Genomic DNA, 18,216 nt, shown 5'->3' on the forward strand with positions numbered 1-18,216 from the left:
GGCTAAGTCCCCAACGTTGTTTTCTCTTGAGGATCAAGCACAGTTCTCTTTGAGGTTCTATTATTACTGTTAAATTCTGTTCAGTTTTTCCTCTTCACTAATTACTCTGAATTTGTTGCTATTAATTCCTGCATGCTTAGTGCTTGATTAATTGTCTCTGCGCTTAATTTACGTTCATGCTTAATGATCGTTTATGAGTAATTGGTGTACGTGTTGCTTAATCACATAATGAATGCCTTATGTTATGTTTCGCTTAGTAATTTAATTTAGGGTTGGATTAAGTGGTTAAAATGATAAAGGATAAATTCTCGCAACCTAGGATAAGAGACTTGCTTGTGAATCAAGGGGAAGCAACGCATTTTAATTCTGATATTTTCTAATTCAATTTTACTCGCTGTTTAATTTACAAAAGCAAACAACCATCCCTCATTTTAATGTTTATTTGATTCGGGTACGACCTCAATCAAATTTGGCGCCGTTACCGAGGAGCAGTGTCCAAAGGTTCATAATAGCTAGTAATTTGTGTTTTATGTTTCGTTGTTTTATGCTTTCGTGTGTTGTGTTAGTGTTGTGTTCGTGTTGCGTTGAGTGTTTTTTAGTGTCTTGTTATTTTGTTTAGTGTGATGTTTTATTTTAGTTTTTTTGTTCAGTGCTTCCCCTGTTTCAGTTTTGTGTTTTGCTGTGAATAGTGCTTTGCGACGGATTTAGCGACCACTTTTGTTGAACTGGAAAACAGGGTAGTAGTGGAAATCCCTTAGTGACATATTTTAGAGACCACCCTTGCTGAATTAATTTGGATTTTTTGTTTTGGTAGCTTTAGTTGTTATTTTTGGCTGAATTTTTTTGTGGTCACTTCTTTTGATCCATATTTTGTGGGAAAAATAGCTGGAGCCCTTAGTTTGGTCAGATTTGAAAGTTCTAAAAAAAGTAGCAAATTCGATTTTTGTCAAAACTTCAAACGGCCATAACTTTTGCTTCGGTTATCAGAATCGCAATTATTATATATGTATTTGGGGTAGAAAAAAATTTCCCATGCCATGGCACCTCGCCATAGGCCGGCTGAGGTCTCCTTCTTCCAAAAATTGCGATTCTATCAAAAGTTTTTTTATTTTCCAAGTATTATTCTCTTATTTTTCTTAACTTGTCATTTTTAGCTTCTTAGTTAGACTTTGAATTTCTGTTTGAAATTTTTTGGCTATCTTCTCATCATTTTATAAGGTTGCTCACAAAATTTCAAGTCATTTGGATATCATTTGAGGGTAGTTGTAGTTCAAACCTACATTATTACTTGCATAAGAAGGTAACTAGTTGTGCATGCTGAATATAGTGTATGACTAGAGGCAATCCATCTGACTTACAACCCTTTGATCCTGAGATAGATAGGACATTTCATAGATTAGTTAGACATCATTTAGTACCTTTTGAGCATCCTGAGCATCCTGTTATTGGTGATTTTGAGCATTATTATTTTGAACAATCTGATTTTGAACATTCTGAGAACATGGCACAATCTCCACCCCGTGAGAGGACTCTAAGGGAAATGGCTGCACCTGATTTCACCTATGAAAGCTTGTGCATCCAATACCCTGACAAGGATGTCCCATATGTTCTTAAAACTGGATTGATCCATTTGTTTCCATAGTTTCATGGCCTTGCAGGTGAAGACCCGCACAAACATCTAAAAGAATTCCATATTGTCTGCTCCACCATGAAACCCCCAGATGTCCAGGAGGATCACATATTTCTGAAGGCTTTTCCTCATTCTTTAGAGGGAGTGGCAAAGGACTGGCTTTATTACCTTGCTCCACGGTCCATCACGAGCTGGGATGACCTCAAGAGAGTATTCTTAGAAAAGAATTTCCCTGCTTCCAGGACCACGACCATCAGAAAGGATATTTCGAGCATTAGACAACTCAGTGGAGAGAGCTTATATGAAAACTGGGAGAGATTTAAGAAACTATGTGCAAATTGCCCTCACCACCAGATTTCTGAGCCGCTTCTCCTCCAATATTTTTATGAAGGACTCAGTAACATGGAGAGAAGTATGATAGATGCTGCCAGTGGTGGAGCCCTTGGAGACATGACCCCTGCTGAAGCCAGAAATTTAATTGAGAAGATGGCTTCCAACTCCCAACAATTTAGTGCTAGAAATGATGCTATTGTCATTAGAGGAGTGCATGAAGTAGCCACGAATTCATCTTCATCAGGTGAGACTAAGAAGCTTGAAGGTAAACTAGATGCCTTGTTAACCTGGTAACCCAACTGGCCATGAATAAAAAATCTGCACCTGTCGCCAGACTCTGTGGTTTATGCTCCTCTGTCGACCACCACACAGACCTTTGCCCTTCTGTGCAACAATCTGAAGCAATTGAACAGCCTGAAGCTTATGCTGCAAACATCTACAACAGACCTCCTCAACCTAAGCAGCAAAATCAGCCACAACATAACAATTGTGACCTCTCCAGCAGCAGGTACAATCCCGGGTGGAGGAATCATCCCAACCTTAGATGGTCGAGTCCTTCACAACAACAGCAACAACAATAGCCTTATTTTCAGAATGCTGTTGGCCCAAGCAGACCATACGTTCCTCCACCAATCCAGCAGCAACAATAGCAACAGCCCCAGAAACAACAAACAGTTGAGGCTCCTCCGCAACCTTCCCTTGAAGAACTTGTGAGGCAAATGACTATGCAAAACATGCAGTTTCAACAAGAGACCAGAGCCTCCATTCAGAGCTTAACTAATCAGATGGGACAATTGGCTACACAGTTAAATCAACAACAGTTCCAGAATTCTGACAGATTGCCTTCTCAATCTATCCAGAATCCCAAAAATGTGAGTGCCAGTACATTGAGATCGAGAAAGCAGTGTCAAGAACCTCAACCAGCCAATGAACCTGCCCAACCTCACTCTACTCTAGAAAAAGATGATGACAAAAATGTAAAGAGTAAGTTACCTAACAATTTCTATGCAGGTGACTCTAAAGAGAAGCAGCATATCCCTCTTCCATTCCCTCCAAGAGCAATTTCCAACAAAAAAATGGAAGAGACAGAGAAGGAGATCTTGGAAATATTTAGAAAAGTAGAAGTAAACATACCTCTGCTGGATGCAATAAAGCAAATTCCAAGATATGCTAAATTCTTGAAGGAGTTGTGCACTAATAAGCGGAAGCTTAAAGGAAGTGAAAGAATTAGTATGGGCAGAAATGTCTCCGCATTGATTGGTAAATCTGTTCCCCAAATCCCTGAAAAATGTAAAGATCCAGGTACATTCAGCATACCTTGTATTATAGGGAACAATAAGTTTGACAATGCTATGCTAGATTTAGGAGCTTCTGTTAGTGTGATGGTTATGTCTATTTTTAATTCTCTATCTCTTGGTCCCTTACAGTCAACTGATGTGGTAATTCATTTAGCTAATAGAAGTGTTGCCTATCCTACTGGTTTCATAGAGGATGTCCTAGTTAGAGTTGGTGAACTGATTTTCCCTGTTGATTTTTATATTTTGAATATGGAGGAGGGACTTTCTAAAGGATCAGTTCCCATCATTCTAGGCAGACCTTTTATGAAAACTACTAGAACTAAGATAGATGTATATGTAGGCACACTATCTATGGAGTTTGGTGATATAACTGTTCATTTTAATATCCTTGATGCTATGAAACACCCATCTGAAGATCTTTCTGTATTTCATGTTGAAATAATTGATCATGTTGTTGATGAATACATGACTGATCTTCATTCTAATATGCATGCCTGTCACTCTTCATGCATTGAATCTGAATTTGTACTTGGTCATATGTCTGAATTTGATGCTGAGAGTGAATCTGAATTTGATATTGATTACATGTCTGGTGATGTTTTACCTCTTGAGATTGATTTTATAGAGTCAGATAGAACTAACCATGTTTCAGGAAGTACACATACCTTTGACTTTCTTTATGAGGTACAGGCTAAGAAACCATCTCTTTCTACCATTATCCAGCCGCCCACACTAGAATTGAATCCTCTGCCATCAAATTTAAAATATGCCTACTTGGATGATAACAAAAGTTTTCCAGTAATTATATCTGCCTCCCTTGTTGATGAGCAAGAGGAGAAGTTGTTATCAGTTCTCAAGAAGCATAAGAAGGCTATAGGCTGGACCCTGGCAGACATTCCTGGTATTAGCCCATCCACATGTATGCATCGAATAAATTTAGAGGATGGGGCTAAACCAGTAAGACAGCCACAAAGAAGACTCAACCCGGTGATTCTTGATGTAGTGAAGAAGGAGGTAACCAAGCTTTTGCAAGCTGACATCATTTATCCTATCTCCGACAGCCAATGGGTGAGTCCCGTCCAGGTAGTCCCGAAGAAAATCGGCCTCACCATGATAAAAAATGAGAAGGAGGAGCTGATTCCTACTCGGGTGCAGAACAGTTGGAGAGTCTCCATCGACTATAGGAGGCTGAACCAGGTTACCAAAAAGGACCATTTTCCACTGCCATTCATTGACCAGATGCTTGAATGCCTGGCAGGTAAATCTCACTACTATTTCCTTGATGGTTTTTCTGGTTATATGCAAATCACTATTGCTCTTGAGGATCAGAAAAAGACCACATTCACCTGCCCCTTTGGCACTTTTGCCTATAGGAGGATGCCTTTTGGCCTATGAAATGCCCCTAGTACCTTCCAGCGGTGCATGATTAGTATTTTTAGAAAATTGCATAGAGGTGTTTATGAATGATTTCACTGTATATGGATCCTCTTTTGATGTTTGTTTGGATAGTCTAGAAAAGGTTTTGAATAGATGCACTAAAACTCCTATCGTGAGCTACCCCACGGGTTCCTCGTCGCGTCACTTGAAGATTCCTTTTTGTCCTTGCTTGTCGATTCCACGCAAGCCTCTACCATACCAAAACGAAGGAGACTTAATATGGATTTTAGAAAACAAAGCTAACAATAATGCTCTGGGTCAAACACCCACGTTACTTCATGAAAGAGCTGAGAGCATTTTGGGTTTTACAAAGGGATATCATTTGTAAATTCCGACCACGCCAATGTGACCGGGGTTCAGTGTAGGTTATGAAAATAACATGCATTTCATGAAAAGATAACGTTTAAAAAGTCTCCTTCTCTAGGGTTTTTCAGAGCAAATGTAAAACATGCAATGGTGGTTCCAAAGTCAGAAAAGATGCAAAGACAAACAAGCATAGAACCATGGTTACCTCGAAAGAAAATGAAAGGTCAGATTAGGGTTTCGTTCTCTACCGAAACCGCAAGCCAAGTTGGAAAATTCCGCTTCAGTTGAAGGGTTCCTCTCGGTGTGGGGTTTCAACGGAGAACAACGGCGGTTTGTGGTGGCTAATGGTGGCTGTGGGTGATGGAGAAAAAGCTTGGGTCATTGGAAATGGTTTTGGAAGGAAGAAAGGAGAAGAAATGACGTTTTTCCTAAGCTACACGAAAGCAAAGGCTGAAACGCTCAAATGAGAATTGCTCTCGGGAACGGAAGCTTCACGCATACTCCAGAGACCTTCTCACAGATCCCAACGGTCATATCGTGGACAAGTGTCTTGTGAAGCTGCAGACCGAATTTCGAAAAGATCCAACGGTTAACGAAGTCTGGGAAGCGTTTTTACCGAGGCAGCTTCATGTAGCTTCCTCAAGAAGCTTCATTAAGAGGCTTCTTCAAGAAGCTTCCTCGTGGCTTCTTTGAGAAGTTTTCTCAAGAGACTTCTTCGAGTAGCTAGATCCTTATCTACCCATATCCCTCTATTAACTAAATTAACCTCCTTGAAAATAATTACGTATAAAAATAACACAACGAATATAATCAAACATCAAACATAATTACTAATAATATATAGATATATATATCTGGGTGTTACAACTCTGCCACCCTTTTAGAAATTTCGTCCCCGAAATTTACCTTACTCAAACAAGGATGGGTGAGCTTCTCGCATCTGAATTTTTAATTCCCACGTGGCATCTTCTCCTGATGCACCTCCCTAGATCACCTTGACCAACATAATCTCTTTCCCTCTTAGGTGTTTTGTTCGCCTATCCTCGATCCTCAAAGGCAATGTTTCATATGTCAAATTCTCCTTCACATGTACATCATCCCATTCAATTACATGGGATGGATCATGGATATACTTACGGAGTTGAGACACATGAAAGACATTATGAAGATTAGAAAGAGACGGGGGTAATGCAATTCGGTATGCCACAGGGCCAACTCTCTTAAAAATTTGGAAAGGACCAATAAAGTGAGGTGTGAGTTTTCGGGATTTCAATGCTCGACCAACCCTAGTCCACGGAGTGACTCTCAAGAATACATGATCACCAACCTCGAATTCCTCCAATGACTGAATGGTCCGTTCAGTTTGGCCATCAGTCTGAGGATGGTAGGCTGAACTTAGTCTAAGCTTGGTCCCCAACGCTCTGTTCAAGCTTTCCCAAAATCTAGAGGTGAATCTAGGATCTCTATCAGATACTATACTAGATGGCTCACCATATAATCTAACAATCTCACTTATATACAGGGAGGTCAACTTCTCCAAGGAAAATCTGATATTAATAGGAATGAAGTCAGCAGACTTGGTCAGTCTATCAACAATAACCCAAATAGAATCTAAACCTCTAGGGGTTCTAGGTAGTCCTACCACAAAATCCATGGAAATACTGTCTCACTTCCACTGGGGTATCTCTAAAGATTGTAACTTCCCTGAAGGTCTCTGATGTTCTATCTTAGCCTTCTGACAGATTAGGCATGCATACACAAACTCACTAACCTCTCTCTTCATATTGGGCCACCAAAACATCATCTTTAAATCCTGATACATCTTGGTAGCACCAGGATGGATGCTCAAATTACTCCTATGTCCTTCCTCTAAGATCATCTTCCTAAGTTCAGGCACACTGGGAACACAAATCCTATCTTGAAGTATCAAAACTCCATCTGATCCAACCTTGAAACTACTATCCCTTCCTGACTCTATAGCCTCTAACCGAGTCCTTAGAAAAGGATCAATCTTTTGACCTTTCTTGATATCACCTAGTAACTTACTAGTAATCCTGAAAGTTCCTAATCTTACACTATTAGGAGTAACCTCACATGCAAGACTAAGGTCTCTAAACTGTTCTAGGAGATCCATCTCTCTAACCATCAAGGCAGACATATGTAGAGATTTCCTACTCAAGGCATCAGCCACTACATTGGCTTTACCGGGATGGTAGTTAAGCTCAAAATCATAATCCTTAAGAAACTCTAACCATCTCCTTCGTCTCATGTTCAGCTCCTTCTGACTAAACAAGTATTTAAGGCTCTTATGATCACTAAACACCTGGAACTTAGAGCCAAACATATAATGTCTCCAAATCTTAAGGGCAAAAACTATAGCAGCCAACTCTAGATCATGGGTGGGATAATTCCTCTCATGAGTCTTAAGCTGTCTAGAAGCATAGGCCACCACTTGGCCATTCTGTATCAACACTCCGCCTAAACCCATCTTTGATGCATCACAATACACCTCAAATGGTTCTCTTGGGTTAGGCAAAACTAGCACTGGAGCGGTCGTCAATCTTTCCTTAAGGGTCTGGAAACTATGCTCACACTGGGTATCCCACACAAAAGCTTGACCCTTACGAGTCAGTTTAGTCAAAGGTATAGCCAACTTGGAGAAACCTTCTATGAATCTTCGGTAATATCTTGCTAAACCTAGAAAACTCTTAATCTCAAAAACAGACTTAGGACTCTCCCACTTAAGAACAACTTCTATCTTAGAGGGATCCACAGCTATACCCCCTTGAGATATCACATGCCCTAGGAAACTAACTTTCTCTAACCAGAACTCACACTTGGACTACTTAGCATAGAGTTGTCGGTCCTTAAGGGTATGCAACACAATCCTCAAATGTTCTTCATGTTCCTCTCTAGTCTTGGAGTATACCAAAATATTGTTTATCAATACTACCACAAAACTATCAAGGTAAGGATGAAAAACTTTATTCATGTAGTCCATAAAGACTCCTGGAGCATTAGTCACACCAAAGGGCATGACTAGATACTCATAGTGACTGTAACGGGTCCTAAAAGCAGTCTTTGGTATTTCCTCAGACTTCACTCGGATCTGATGATAACCCGACCTAAGGTCTATCTTGCTAAACACACAAGCTCCTACCAGCTGGTCCATAAGGTCATCTATTCTAGGCAAAGGGTACTTATTCTTAATCGTTACCTTATTCAACTGGCGGTAATCCACACACAACCTAATGGTTCCATCTTTCTTCTTCACTAGCAACACTGGGGCTCCCCACGGAGACACATTAGGCCTAACAAACTGCTTATCCAACAACTCCTCTACCTGTTTCTTAAGCTCAACTAACTCTATAGGAGACATCCTATAAGGAGCTATGGATATGGGTCCAGTACCAGGTACTAAGTCTATGGAAAACTCTATCTCTCTCTCAGGTGGCAGACCGGTTATATCCTCAGGAAACACTTCAGGAAACTCTCTGACAACAGGGAGGTCACACATAGAAACCTTTGTCTCCGTATCCGGGCTAGACAAGATCATGTACACTTGAGCATCTTCCTTTAAAGATGTCATAACTTGGTTGGCAGAGATAAACATCATATCCTTACTCACTCCAGAATCATTAAACACCACACTTTTATCAAAACAGTTCAACAAGACATGGTTTGAAGATAACCAGTCCATACCAAGAATAACATCAATCTGGCTCAAAGGCAAATAAATCAAATCAATCAAGAATGTTCTACCAGAAATCTCCACAGGACAATTCGAACACACATCAGAAGTTAACACAGAACCACTAGTAGGGGTCTCTACCACTAGATCTTTATTTAAGGAAGACATAGAAAGCTTAAGTTTTCCTACACACAAACAGGATATAAAGGAATGGGTGGCACCAGAATCAAACAACACAAGCAAAGGAATCCCATTTATGAAACATCTATCTTGGATTAGATCTTTGGATTTCGAAGCTTTAACACCATTAAGGGTAAAGACTCTTCCCGTGGCCTTTGGATGTCCAGTTTGACCATTCGGGCCTCCACCATTTCGCTCTTTCTTGGGTCGTGAACAATCTCTTTGAGTGTGTCCCTTTTGTCCATAATTAAAACATGTTGCGCCTATATCAGGACAATTCGAGGAGATGTGCCCTGGCTTACCACATCTGTAACAAATGATATGAGTGGAGAAAGTATTGGGCTTGCTACCACTACCACCTGCAAATCCCCTAGCAACAGTCCTCTGATTGTCATGGCGGTTACCATATTGCTTAGGGGGTTTCGAATATGGTTTTCCTCAATGTTGAGGCCCATTCTTTTTGTTCCTCATTGGACCTGTACTCCAATAATAGGCCGCCCTATCTCGGGAGTCTTCATCCCAAATCCGGCACATGTTAACCAAAAGTGGGAACTGACGAACACCTTGGTAATTCACAGCTTGCTTCACTTCAGGTCGTAAGCCATTTAGAAACTTTACACACTTGAAACTTTCACCATCTCTCCCTTGATAATGGGGAAAGTATCTCACCAGCTCCTCAAACTTGGCTGCATATTCAGCCACAGTCATACTTCCCTGCTTAAGCTCCAAAAACTCCATCTCCTTCTTGTTCCTAACATCCTCGGGAAAGTATTTCTCCAAAAACACTCTCTTGAAGATATCCCAGGTCACATCTTGACCTTTAGCCTCTAGGCATTGGCGAGTATTCTCCCACCAATACTCAGCCTCTTCCACTAGAGTATATGTACCAAAAGCAACCTTTTGCCCCTCCGAACATGCCATAACTCAGAAAATTTTCTCAATTTCCCTTATCCAGTTCTGAGCACCATCAGGGTTGTATCCTCCATTGAATGAAGGAGGGTTGTTTCGTTGGAAGCGATCCAACCCCTGGTACTCAATAGCTCCACCAGCTTCTCCTCTATTCGGATTCCTTATAGCCTAGGCTAAGGCTTGAAGGGCATCCGCTATCGCATGATCATTCCATCCAGCCATCACTCCCTATACACACCAGGGAGTTATACATGGAAGGAATACACACAAACAAAGAACCACACAACAATCACAACCATCACAAATTCCTACTCTGTTACTCTTGAGAGTTGACGCCTCGAGACATTAACACCCATTTCCATCATTTTTATTTTTTGATCGCTTGCCATATCATTCCATTGCCCTTCATGAATTATACAGATGGCCAGTCTAATAACCCATGACCCGACATTGAAATTCATGGTATAGCAGACATCAGAAAAACAAATTCAATATGACTACAACAATCAAATCTCTATAGCTCATTAAAACACAACTAGTGAGTAAGTGCTAATAGCAAACAACGAACATCAGCAAACAACCAACACCAAGCATTCAACAAAACAACCAGAGAATGCACAGAAAAACATAGTAGACTCACAACTCACTGGCTGAAAGGTTTGACCTGCTCTGATACCACTAAATGTAACGACCCGCCTCGTCGCTACGGTATCCACACTCTAATATTCGATAATTTCAATTTTTATAAAAAGAACTCCCTTAATTTTTGCTTATGAAAATAGAAGTGATTTTGTCACAACATAAATTCATCCAACAACACGCCATTACTCAAGTGAATATGCATAATTACATAGAAACAATAATTCGGTACATGTCATACACATAACAAAAATTAAATTTGTTCATAGATATAATTAAAATCCCAATTTTACATCTTTAACTCAACAAAATAAAACTTAAAAACCAACTATGGAGGAGTTGATTAAAAAACACAACTCTCTCCCAAAATAACGCCAACGTCATCACGTCAGCTTGGCGGCTCCTCACCAGAATCTTACTCCCTGCACCCTGTTAGACAAATGGCCTCAGTTATCTTAAGAAGGGGGGGGGGGGTTGAATTAAGATAACAATAACTATTCCCTAATTTAAAATTTCGCTCTCTCTTTTTAGATTAACAATGCACCCTTAACATGAATTACTAAAAAGGCAATTCAGAATAAACTTCTCAAAAGATAAATAGCAATAATTAAAAGAAGTTTAAGGGAAGAGAGAAATGCAAACTTGATTTATACTGGTTCGGTCACTTCCTATGCCTACGTCCAGTCCTCAAGCAACCCACTTGAGATTTTCCACTCTCTTTGTAAAATCCTTTTACAAAGTCTGAATCACACAGGGACAACCCTTCCCTTGTGTTCAGGAATCCTTTACAACAAGAGACCCTCGGTCTCTTAACCCCTTTTCAGAAGTAAAAAGAAAAGAAGAAGAAATCTCTCTTGAAAGAGACAGATTGTACAATGAAGATCAATCACAATTCCTTATTTGAATATGCAAGTGTTTGACCAAGGAATCTTTGAGAGGATAAGACATTTCAATTTAGAAAAACTCTCTTAATCTTTTGAGAGGATAAAACTTTTTGGGCAATCAAAAACTCTCTCATCATTCGTGTTTCCAAGTCACACATAAATAGACCTTTGATAGCCATTCATAAACCATTTGAATAGATGTGACTCTTGAAAGTTATTTTCTAAAAATCTCCTCTGGTAATCGATTACAATAATTGTGTAATCGATTACAGGCTTTAATATTTGAATTAAAACGTTTATTAACTGCTGGTAATCGATTACCAATATGGTGTAATCGATTACACAGTCTAAAATTTGAATTCAAATATTTAGTAGCTGTTGTAAACCATTTTTGGCCACTGGTAATCGATTACATCCTCTGGTAATCGATTACCAGAGAGTAAATCTCTTGAAAAACACTTTTTAACATGCATTACTTGGCCAAACCTTTTGCTATATCAATTTGGAATTCCCTTCCTAAAATACTAGTGATCATCTTGATGTTTTGTCTTGCATTCTTGAATCATTGTCTTGAATTTAAACTTGAAAAGCGCATTTGCATCATTTGCATCAAATCATCATGATCATCATCAAAACATCAAAGTCATTTGCTTCTACAATCTCCCCCTTTTTGATGATGACAATATAAGTCCTGAAATCAAGATTCAAGCAAACAATGTATATATATAAAATTTGCGTTTACTCCCCCTATGTTTTGGAATTGATGATCACTTGATTTCTAACTTCTATCAATTGATTTCTAAGCTTTTTGATCATCATCAAAACACCAAAGATATTCTACAATCTCCTTCTACAATCTCCCCCTTTTTGATGATGACAATCCCTGAAATCAAGACAAGCTATATACAAGATGATAGCACGTTTACACAACCCTTACTCCCCCTATCTTTTGGCATGTATGCCTAATTTTACTTAATTCTAATTGATTTCTAACCCAAGCTTTCTCAAGTTCTCTCCCCCTTTGTCAACATCAAAAAGAACTAAGCAATACAAACAAAAACCAAACATAGCCAAACATGAAACCAAAATAAATCCACACATTGTTATAACCGACCAAAGCAAAGTCCTGAAATATAATAATAGTGCAAGAGTACGATAACTAGAGCAACAAAAAGCCAAATACACGACGATAAAACAAAGTACTAAGAATACTTAATTACTAATAAGACTCCGTCATAATAATAATAATAATTAATCTAAAAGGATGATGGAGGCGGTGGTGATGGATCAAAGCAAGGGGGGGATGAAGGAGACATCTTCTTCAACTTGTGTGAGGCGAATATCCATGCCGGCAAAGCGCGTATCCAATGAGTCGAAACGTTCACCAACATAAGAACGAAGACCTCATAATTCGGTAAGGACTTCATTCATGAGTGCGGAATCTTCGCGTGGAGGAGGAGGTGAAGGAGTACGTTCATCTTGAGGAGGAAGTGCATCCTTCTTCAGCCATTGACCATTCCGATCTTTACGGTAACCAAAGGAAGTCACAACACCAGCACCAATAGCAAAGGAACGCTTGACTTGAACAAATGGCTCATCATCAAGCGGAATTTGAAAATGACGCAGAAACAGAGTAATCAAATGTGGATAAGGAAGAGGTGCATTGGCCCGTAATGCCTTATGCATTCGGTACCGAACCAAATGGGCCCAGTCGATCTGACGACTGGTAAGAAAAGCCCACATAAGAATCAAATCCTCCTCAGAGGCTTGTGCTAAATTTGAAGATCAAGGAAGCAAAATCCTAACAATTATATAGTGCATTATGCGATTATCAAATGTTAATGACCTGGTCAGCAATCTACCGGTCATTTCAACTTGATCATTGCAGACCATGCGACGAGCATCATGACTCGAATAATCAAGTTTCCAGTCATCAACAATGGTGCCCTCAAAAGGTGCACCTTGACTGGGTAAATGAGTCAAAGAAAAGAACAGTGACTGATCAATGATCATAGAAATACCATGCACCTCAGAAATAATAATGTCATCCTGAATTTTTAAATTGCAGTAGAAGACCTTTACAAGTTCAGGATAATATGGCAATTTTAATGACATGAAATCAACAAGACCAGAATTTTGAAACACTTGATAGCAATCAAACGTTTCATCATTAAAGAATTCTACGTTTAGGTACTTAGGGTCTAAGATTATTCTAGAAGAAAACTAAGAAAGGTACTGTAGACGCTGATCATCGGATGAAAACAATGTTGATGATCTTGGAGATGACAAAGAAGGATGAATAGGTGTTGTGGGTGCTCCGGATGGGCCGTGGCGGCGATGGGCAGCCGCAGCAGCGGTGGAGGATGATCCCTTTCTCTTCTTCGATGGCTCTGCCATTTGATGAAGTTTTTGTGGATTTTGATCGGTGGAAGTGAAAGAGGAGTGAAAAAGAGGAAGATTGGGCTTTACGGGACGTGATTTGGTGAAGAATTGAGTGAGATTCGAAGATTTGAAGTTTTAGGTATGGAGGAAAACGTGGAGGAGGCTTTGGCTGCGCAGCAGCTCTAATTTTGTGAGTATTTATAGAAGAGGACGTATTGTAATCGATTACAGGGATTGGTAATCGATTACAGGACCAATAAGCCTACTGGTAATCGATTACAGGATGTTGTAATCGATTACAGGCTGCCTGTTCATGTGTAATCGATTACAGTGAATGGTAATCGATTACCAGAGCTTAAACTAGGCTAGTTCCTCTAAAGTAACCTATGTTTATGCTAAATACATCTAACACTTATCAATCATCATCACTAATATGTATTTAATTCATTCAAACAAGTATTAATCAAACAATTAACACACACCAATCAAATATAATCAAATACTTATAATTAAACACAATCTAACAAAAGCAATCATCAAAACATAATCAAAAACAATAATCAACATAACTATCAATCAAAAACATTAATGACAATCAAATACTTAAGGAGTAAACAAGCATCAAAAACTCAATCAAAAGTTAACAATCATAGACAAAAATCATCAAAGTAATCAATCAATGACAAGTGACCTGTTGGTATCATTTGATATTACTTGTTGGGCTTGTTGATCAAGTGGCCTTTGTTTGTTGTCTCCATAAATCACATATCCATTTGTCTTGGGGAGAAATATGAATAAACTTTGATGCATGCCATGTGTTTGGAGAAATTGCTATCAATGTATCACCTTTTCTCTTCTTCGTTTTCTCAGTCTTTCATCATGATACCCAGATTTATGATTTTATTTTTCTGAATCACTTGAATTTTTTTTTTATTTTCTTCCCAAGTGATCTATGCTTTCTTTTCTTTCTTTTCTTTGAGATTCCTCTTGTCGTATTTTTCAATTCTTCTTTCAAAGACAAGATAATCGGATCTCATGTGCCAAGGTTGATTACTTTCATAGCATGATGGGGCTAAGGAGGAGTCTTCTTCTTTCTTCTTTGTATTGATGTTTGATTTTCTTTTATTTCTTTTGTTTCTCAGAAATTTATTGAACCTTTTCACAAAGAGTCTGAAATCATCATCATCTTCTTCTGTTTCAGTCTAGTCCTCTTTGTCACTTTCTTCTTGAATAAAAGATGATGAGGCTCTGAATGCTATTCTTTTTCTCTTTATATCATTCTCTTCATGTTGATGGAGTCTCATAAGTTCCATTTCATGTTCTTGAAGTTTTCCAAAGAGAGTGGCAAGAGACATATTAGTGGGATCTCTTGATTATGCAATTGCTGTTACTTTTGGTTGCCATTGCCTGCTTAAACATCTCAACACTTTGTTAATAAGATCTTCATTAGGAAATATTTTTCCCAATGATGCAAGATGATTAACTATATGAGTAAATCTCTTTTGCATATCTTCTATGGTCTCATATTGAAACATATTGAACAGTTCATATTCATGTGTGAGAGTGTTTATTCTAGATCTTTTGACATTAGTTGTGCCTTCATAGGTTACTTGCAATGTATCCCACATTTCTTTTGCATTTTTACAATTTGAGACTCTAAAGAATTCATCCATGCCTAATGCAGAAGTGATTATATTTTTGGCCTTTAAATTTTATTGAACCTTTCTTCTTTCATTGTAGGTTTTCCCCTTATTTGTTTGATTTTACCTAAGCCTTCTATGTCAGCCCTAATATTTGGTTGCTTTAGTGTCTTTAGCATTTGTTGGTTATGATTCTTTTTTCTTTAGCTTTTACCTTTCCTGTGTATTATATATGGTTGGACCTTTTTTGTTTCAAATATTAAATTGCACCTTTTGTATCCTTTCCTATTGGGTAAATTGCTTTTTGTGTTGTACGTTAGCTATGAATGACTTTTTTTCATGCATGTCTATGATTCCCCTTTTTTTTTCCTTCTACCTTTCCTATGTATTATATTAGGCTGTTTTCGTTGTAGGTTTTCCCCTTATTTGTTTGATTTTACCTAAGCCTTCTATGTCTGCCCTAATATTTGCTTGCTTTAATGTCTTTAGCATTTGTTGGTTATGATTCTTTTTTCTTTAGCTTTTACCTTTCCTATGTATTATATTTGGTTGGACCTTTTGTGTTTCAAATGTTAAATTGCACCTTTTGTATTCATTGCTGATGGATAGATTGCTTATTTGTGTTGTACCTCAGCTGTGAATGACTTTTTTTCGTGCATGTCTATGATTCCCCCTTTTTTTTTTGCTTCTACCTTTCCTGTGTATTATATTAGGCTATTTCTGGTGTAGGTTTTCCCCTTATTTGTTTGATTTTTTCCTAAGCCGTCTATGTCAGCCCTAACATTTGGTTGCTTTAGTGTCTTTTGCTTTTGTTGGTTATCCTTCTTTTTTCTTTAGCTTTTACCTTTCTTGTGTATTATATTTAGGTTGACCTTTTGTGTTTCAAATATTAAATTGCACCTTTTTTATCCATTACTGCTGGGTAAATTTCTTATTTGTGTTGTACCTCAGCTGTGAATGACTTTTTTCGTGCATGTCTATGATTCCTTTTTTTTTTTTTTTGCTTCTACCTTTCTTGTGTATTATATTAGGCTCTTTCCGTTGTAGGTTTTCCCCTTATTTGTTTGATTTTTTCCTAAGCCTTCTATGTCAGCCCTAATAATTGGTTGCTTTAGTGTCTTTAGCATTTGTTGGTTATCATTCTTTTTTCTTTAGCTTTTACCTTCCCTGTGTATTATATTTGGTTGGACCTTTTGTGTTGCAATTATTAAATTGCACCTTTTGTATCCATTGCTGTTGGGTAAATTGCTTATTTGTGTTCTACCTCAGCTGTGAATAACTTTTTTTCCTGCATGTCTATGATTCCCTTTTTTTTTTTGCTTCTACCTTTCCTGTGTATTATATTAGGCTATTTCCGTTGTAGGTTTTCCCCTTATTTGTTTGATTTTTTCCTAAGCCTTCTATGTCAGCCCTAATATTTGGTTGGTTTAGTGTCTTTAGCTTTTGTTGGTTATGATTCCTTTTTCTTTAGCTTTTACCTTTCCTGTGTATTATATTTAGGTTGACCTTTTGTGTTTCAAATATTAAATTGCACCTTTTGTATCCATTGTTGTTGGGTAAATTTCCTATTTGTGTTGTACCTCAGTTGTGAATGACTTTTTTCGTGCATATCTATGATTCCCTTTTTTTTTTGCTTCTACCTTTCCTTTGTATTATATTAGGCTGTTTCCGTTGTAGGTTTTCCCCTTATTTGTTTGATTTTTTCCTAAGCCTTCTATGTCAGCCCTAATATTTGGTTGCTTTAATGTCTTTAGCATTTGTTGGTTATCATTCTTTTTTCTTTAGCTTTTTCCTTTCCTGTGTATTATATTTGGTTGGACCTTTTGTGTTTCAAATGTTAAAGTGCACCTTTTTTATTCATTGCTGCTAGGTAGAATTCTTATTTGTGTTCTACCTCAGCTGTAAATGACTTTTTTTGGTGCATGTCTATGATTCCTTGTTTTTTGCTTCTACCTTTCCTGTGTATTATATTAGGCTGTTTCCGATGTAGGTTTTCCCCTTATTTGTTTGATTTTTTCCTACGCCTTCTATGTCAGCCCTAATATTTTGTTGCTTTAGTGTCTTTGGCATTTGTTGGTTATCATTCTTTTTTCTTTAGCTTTTACCTTTTTTGTGTATTATATTTGGTTGGACCTTTTGTGTTTCAAATGTTAAATTGCCCCTTTTGTGTTCATTGTTGTTCGGTAGATTGCTTATTTGTGTTCTACCTTATTTGTAGATGATAATTTTGTTTTTATTCGTATGTCTGTCTATCATTCAAAAATGATACGCCAACTTTGTTTGCTTTTGTAGCAGTGGTGCATTTTGTATCAGCTACTTATTATTGTGTGTGTATTCTGTTGTTTCAAATATTAAATTGCACCTTTTGACTTTACCATTCCTGTGTATTATATTTGGTTGCACCTTAAATTGTACCTATTGTATCCATTGCTGCTAAACAGATTGCTTATTTGTGTTCTACCTCAGTTGTGAATGACTTTTTTTGGTGCATGTCTATGATTGCCTTTTTTTTCTTCAACATTTCCTGTGTATTATATTAGGTTGTTTCCATTGTAGTTTTCCTCCTTATTCGTTTGATTTTACCTAAGCTTTCTATGTCATTTCATGAGTTCTATTTATGTTCATCAGCCCTTTATAATGATTGATGCCACTGGCTTGAATTTGTATTCATTTTGAAAAATTAAATTGCAACTTTCGTATTTGAAAAATTAAGTTGCACCATTTGTATCCATGTATGCCCTGAAACATATTGGCTTTCATTCTTACATGTGCAATGATGAGTGTTGCTTATCTAAATGATATAGTTTCTAAACATATAGTGTATCCATTTGCGCCATTTGTATTGTATTCTTTAGTTAATTTTGTTTATATTTTGGTATATCCTAAC

General features: G+C 37.9%; 1 protein-coding gene and 1 non-coding gene across 2 annotated transcripts; both read right to left on the minus strand.

The window, feature by feature from the left end:
* Positions 1-1,879: 1,879 nt before the first annotated feature.
* Positions 1,880-1,986, minus strand: LOC113001338 (small nucleolar RNA R71). The gene has a single exon (XR_003266655.1). It is a non-coding gene; the product is annotated as a small nucleolar RNA R71 (small nucleolar RNA).
* Positions 1,987-9,313: 7,327 nt separating this feature from the next.
* On the minus strand, positions 9,314-9,796 carry LOC102668670 (uncharacterized). The gene has a single exon (XM_006577436.1). It carries the CDS (start codon positions 9,794-9,796, stop codon positions 9,314-9,316), a length of 483 nt encoding a protein of 160 aa, XP_006577499.1.
* Positions 9,797-18,216: the final 8,420 nt, after the last annotated feature.

The sequence above is a fragment of the Glycine max genome, chromosome 3, assembly GCF_000004515.6.
Source record: "Glycine max cultivar Williams 82 chromosome 3, Glycine_max_v4.0, whole genome shotgun sequence".
NCBI classification, from domain to species: domain Eukaryota; kingdom Viridiplantae; phylum Streptophyta; class Magnoliopsida; order Fabales; family Fabaceae; genus Glycine; species Glycine max.

What these genes read in the sequence shown, in the direction of transcription:
- LOC102668670 (XM_006577436.1), bottom strand. Translation starts at nt 9,796, where the DNA reads ATGGCATGTTCGGAGGGGCAAAAGGTTGCTTTTGGTACATATACTCTA.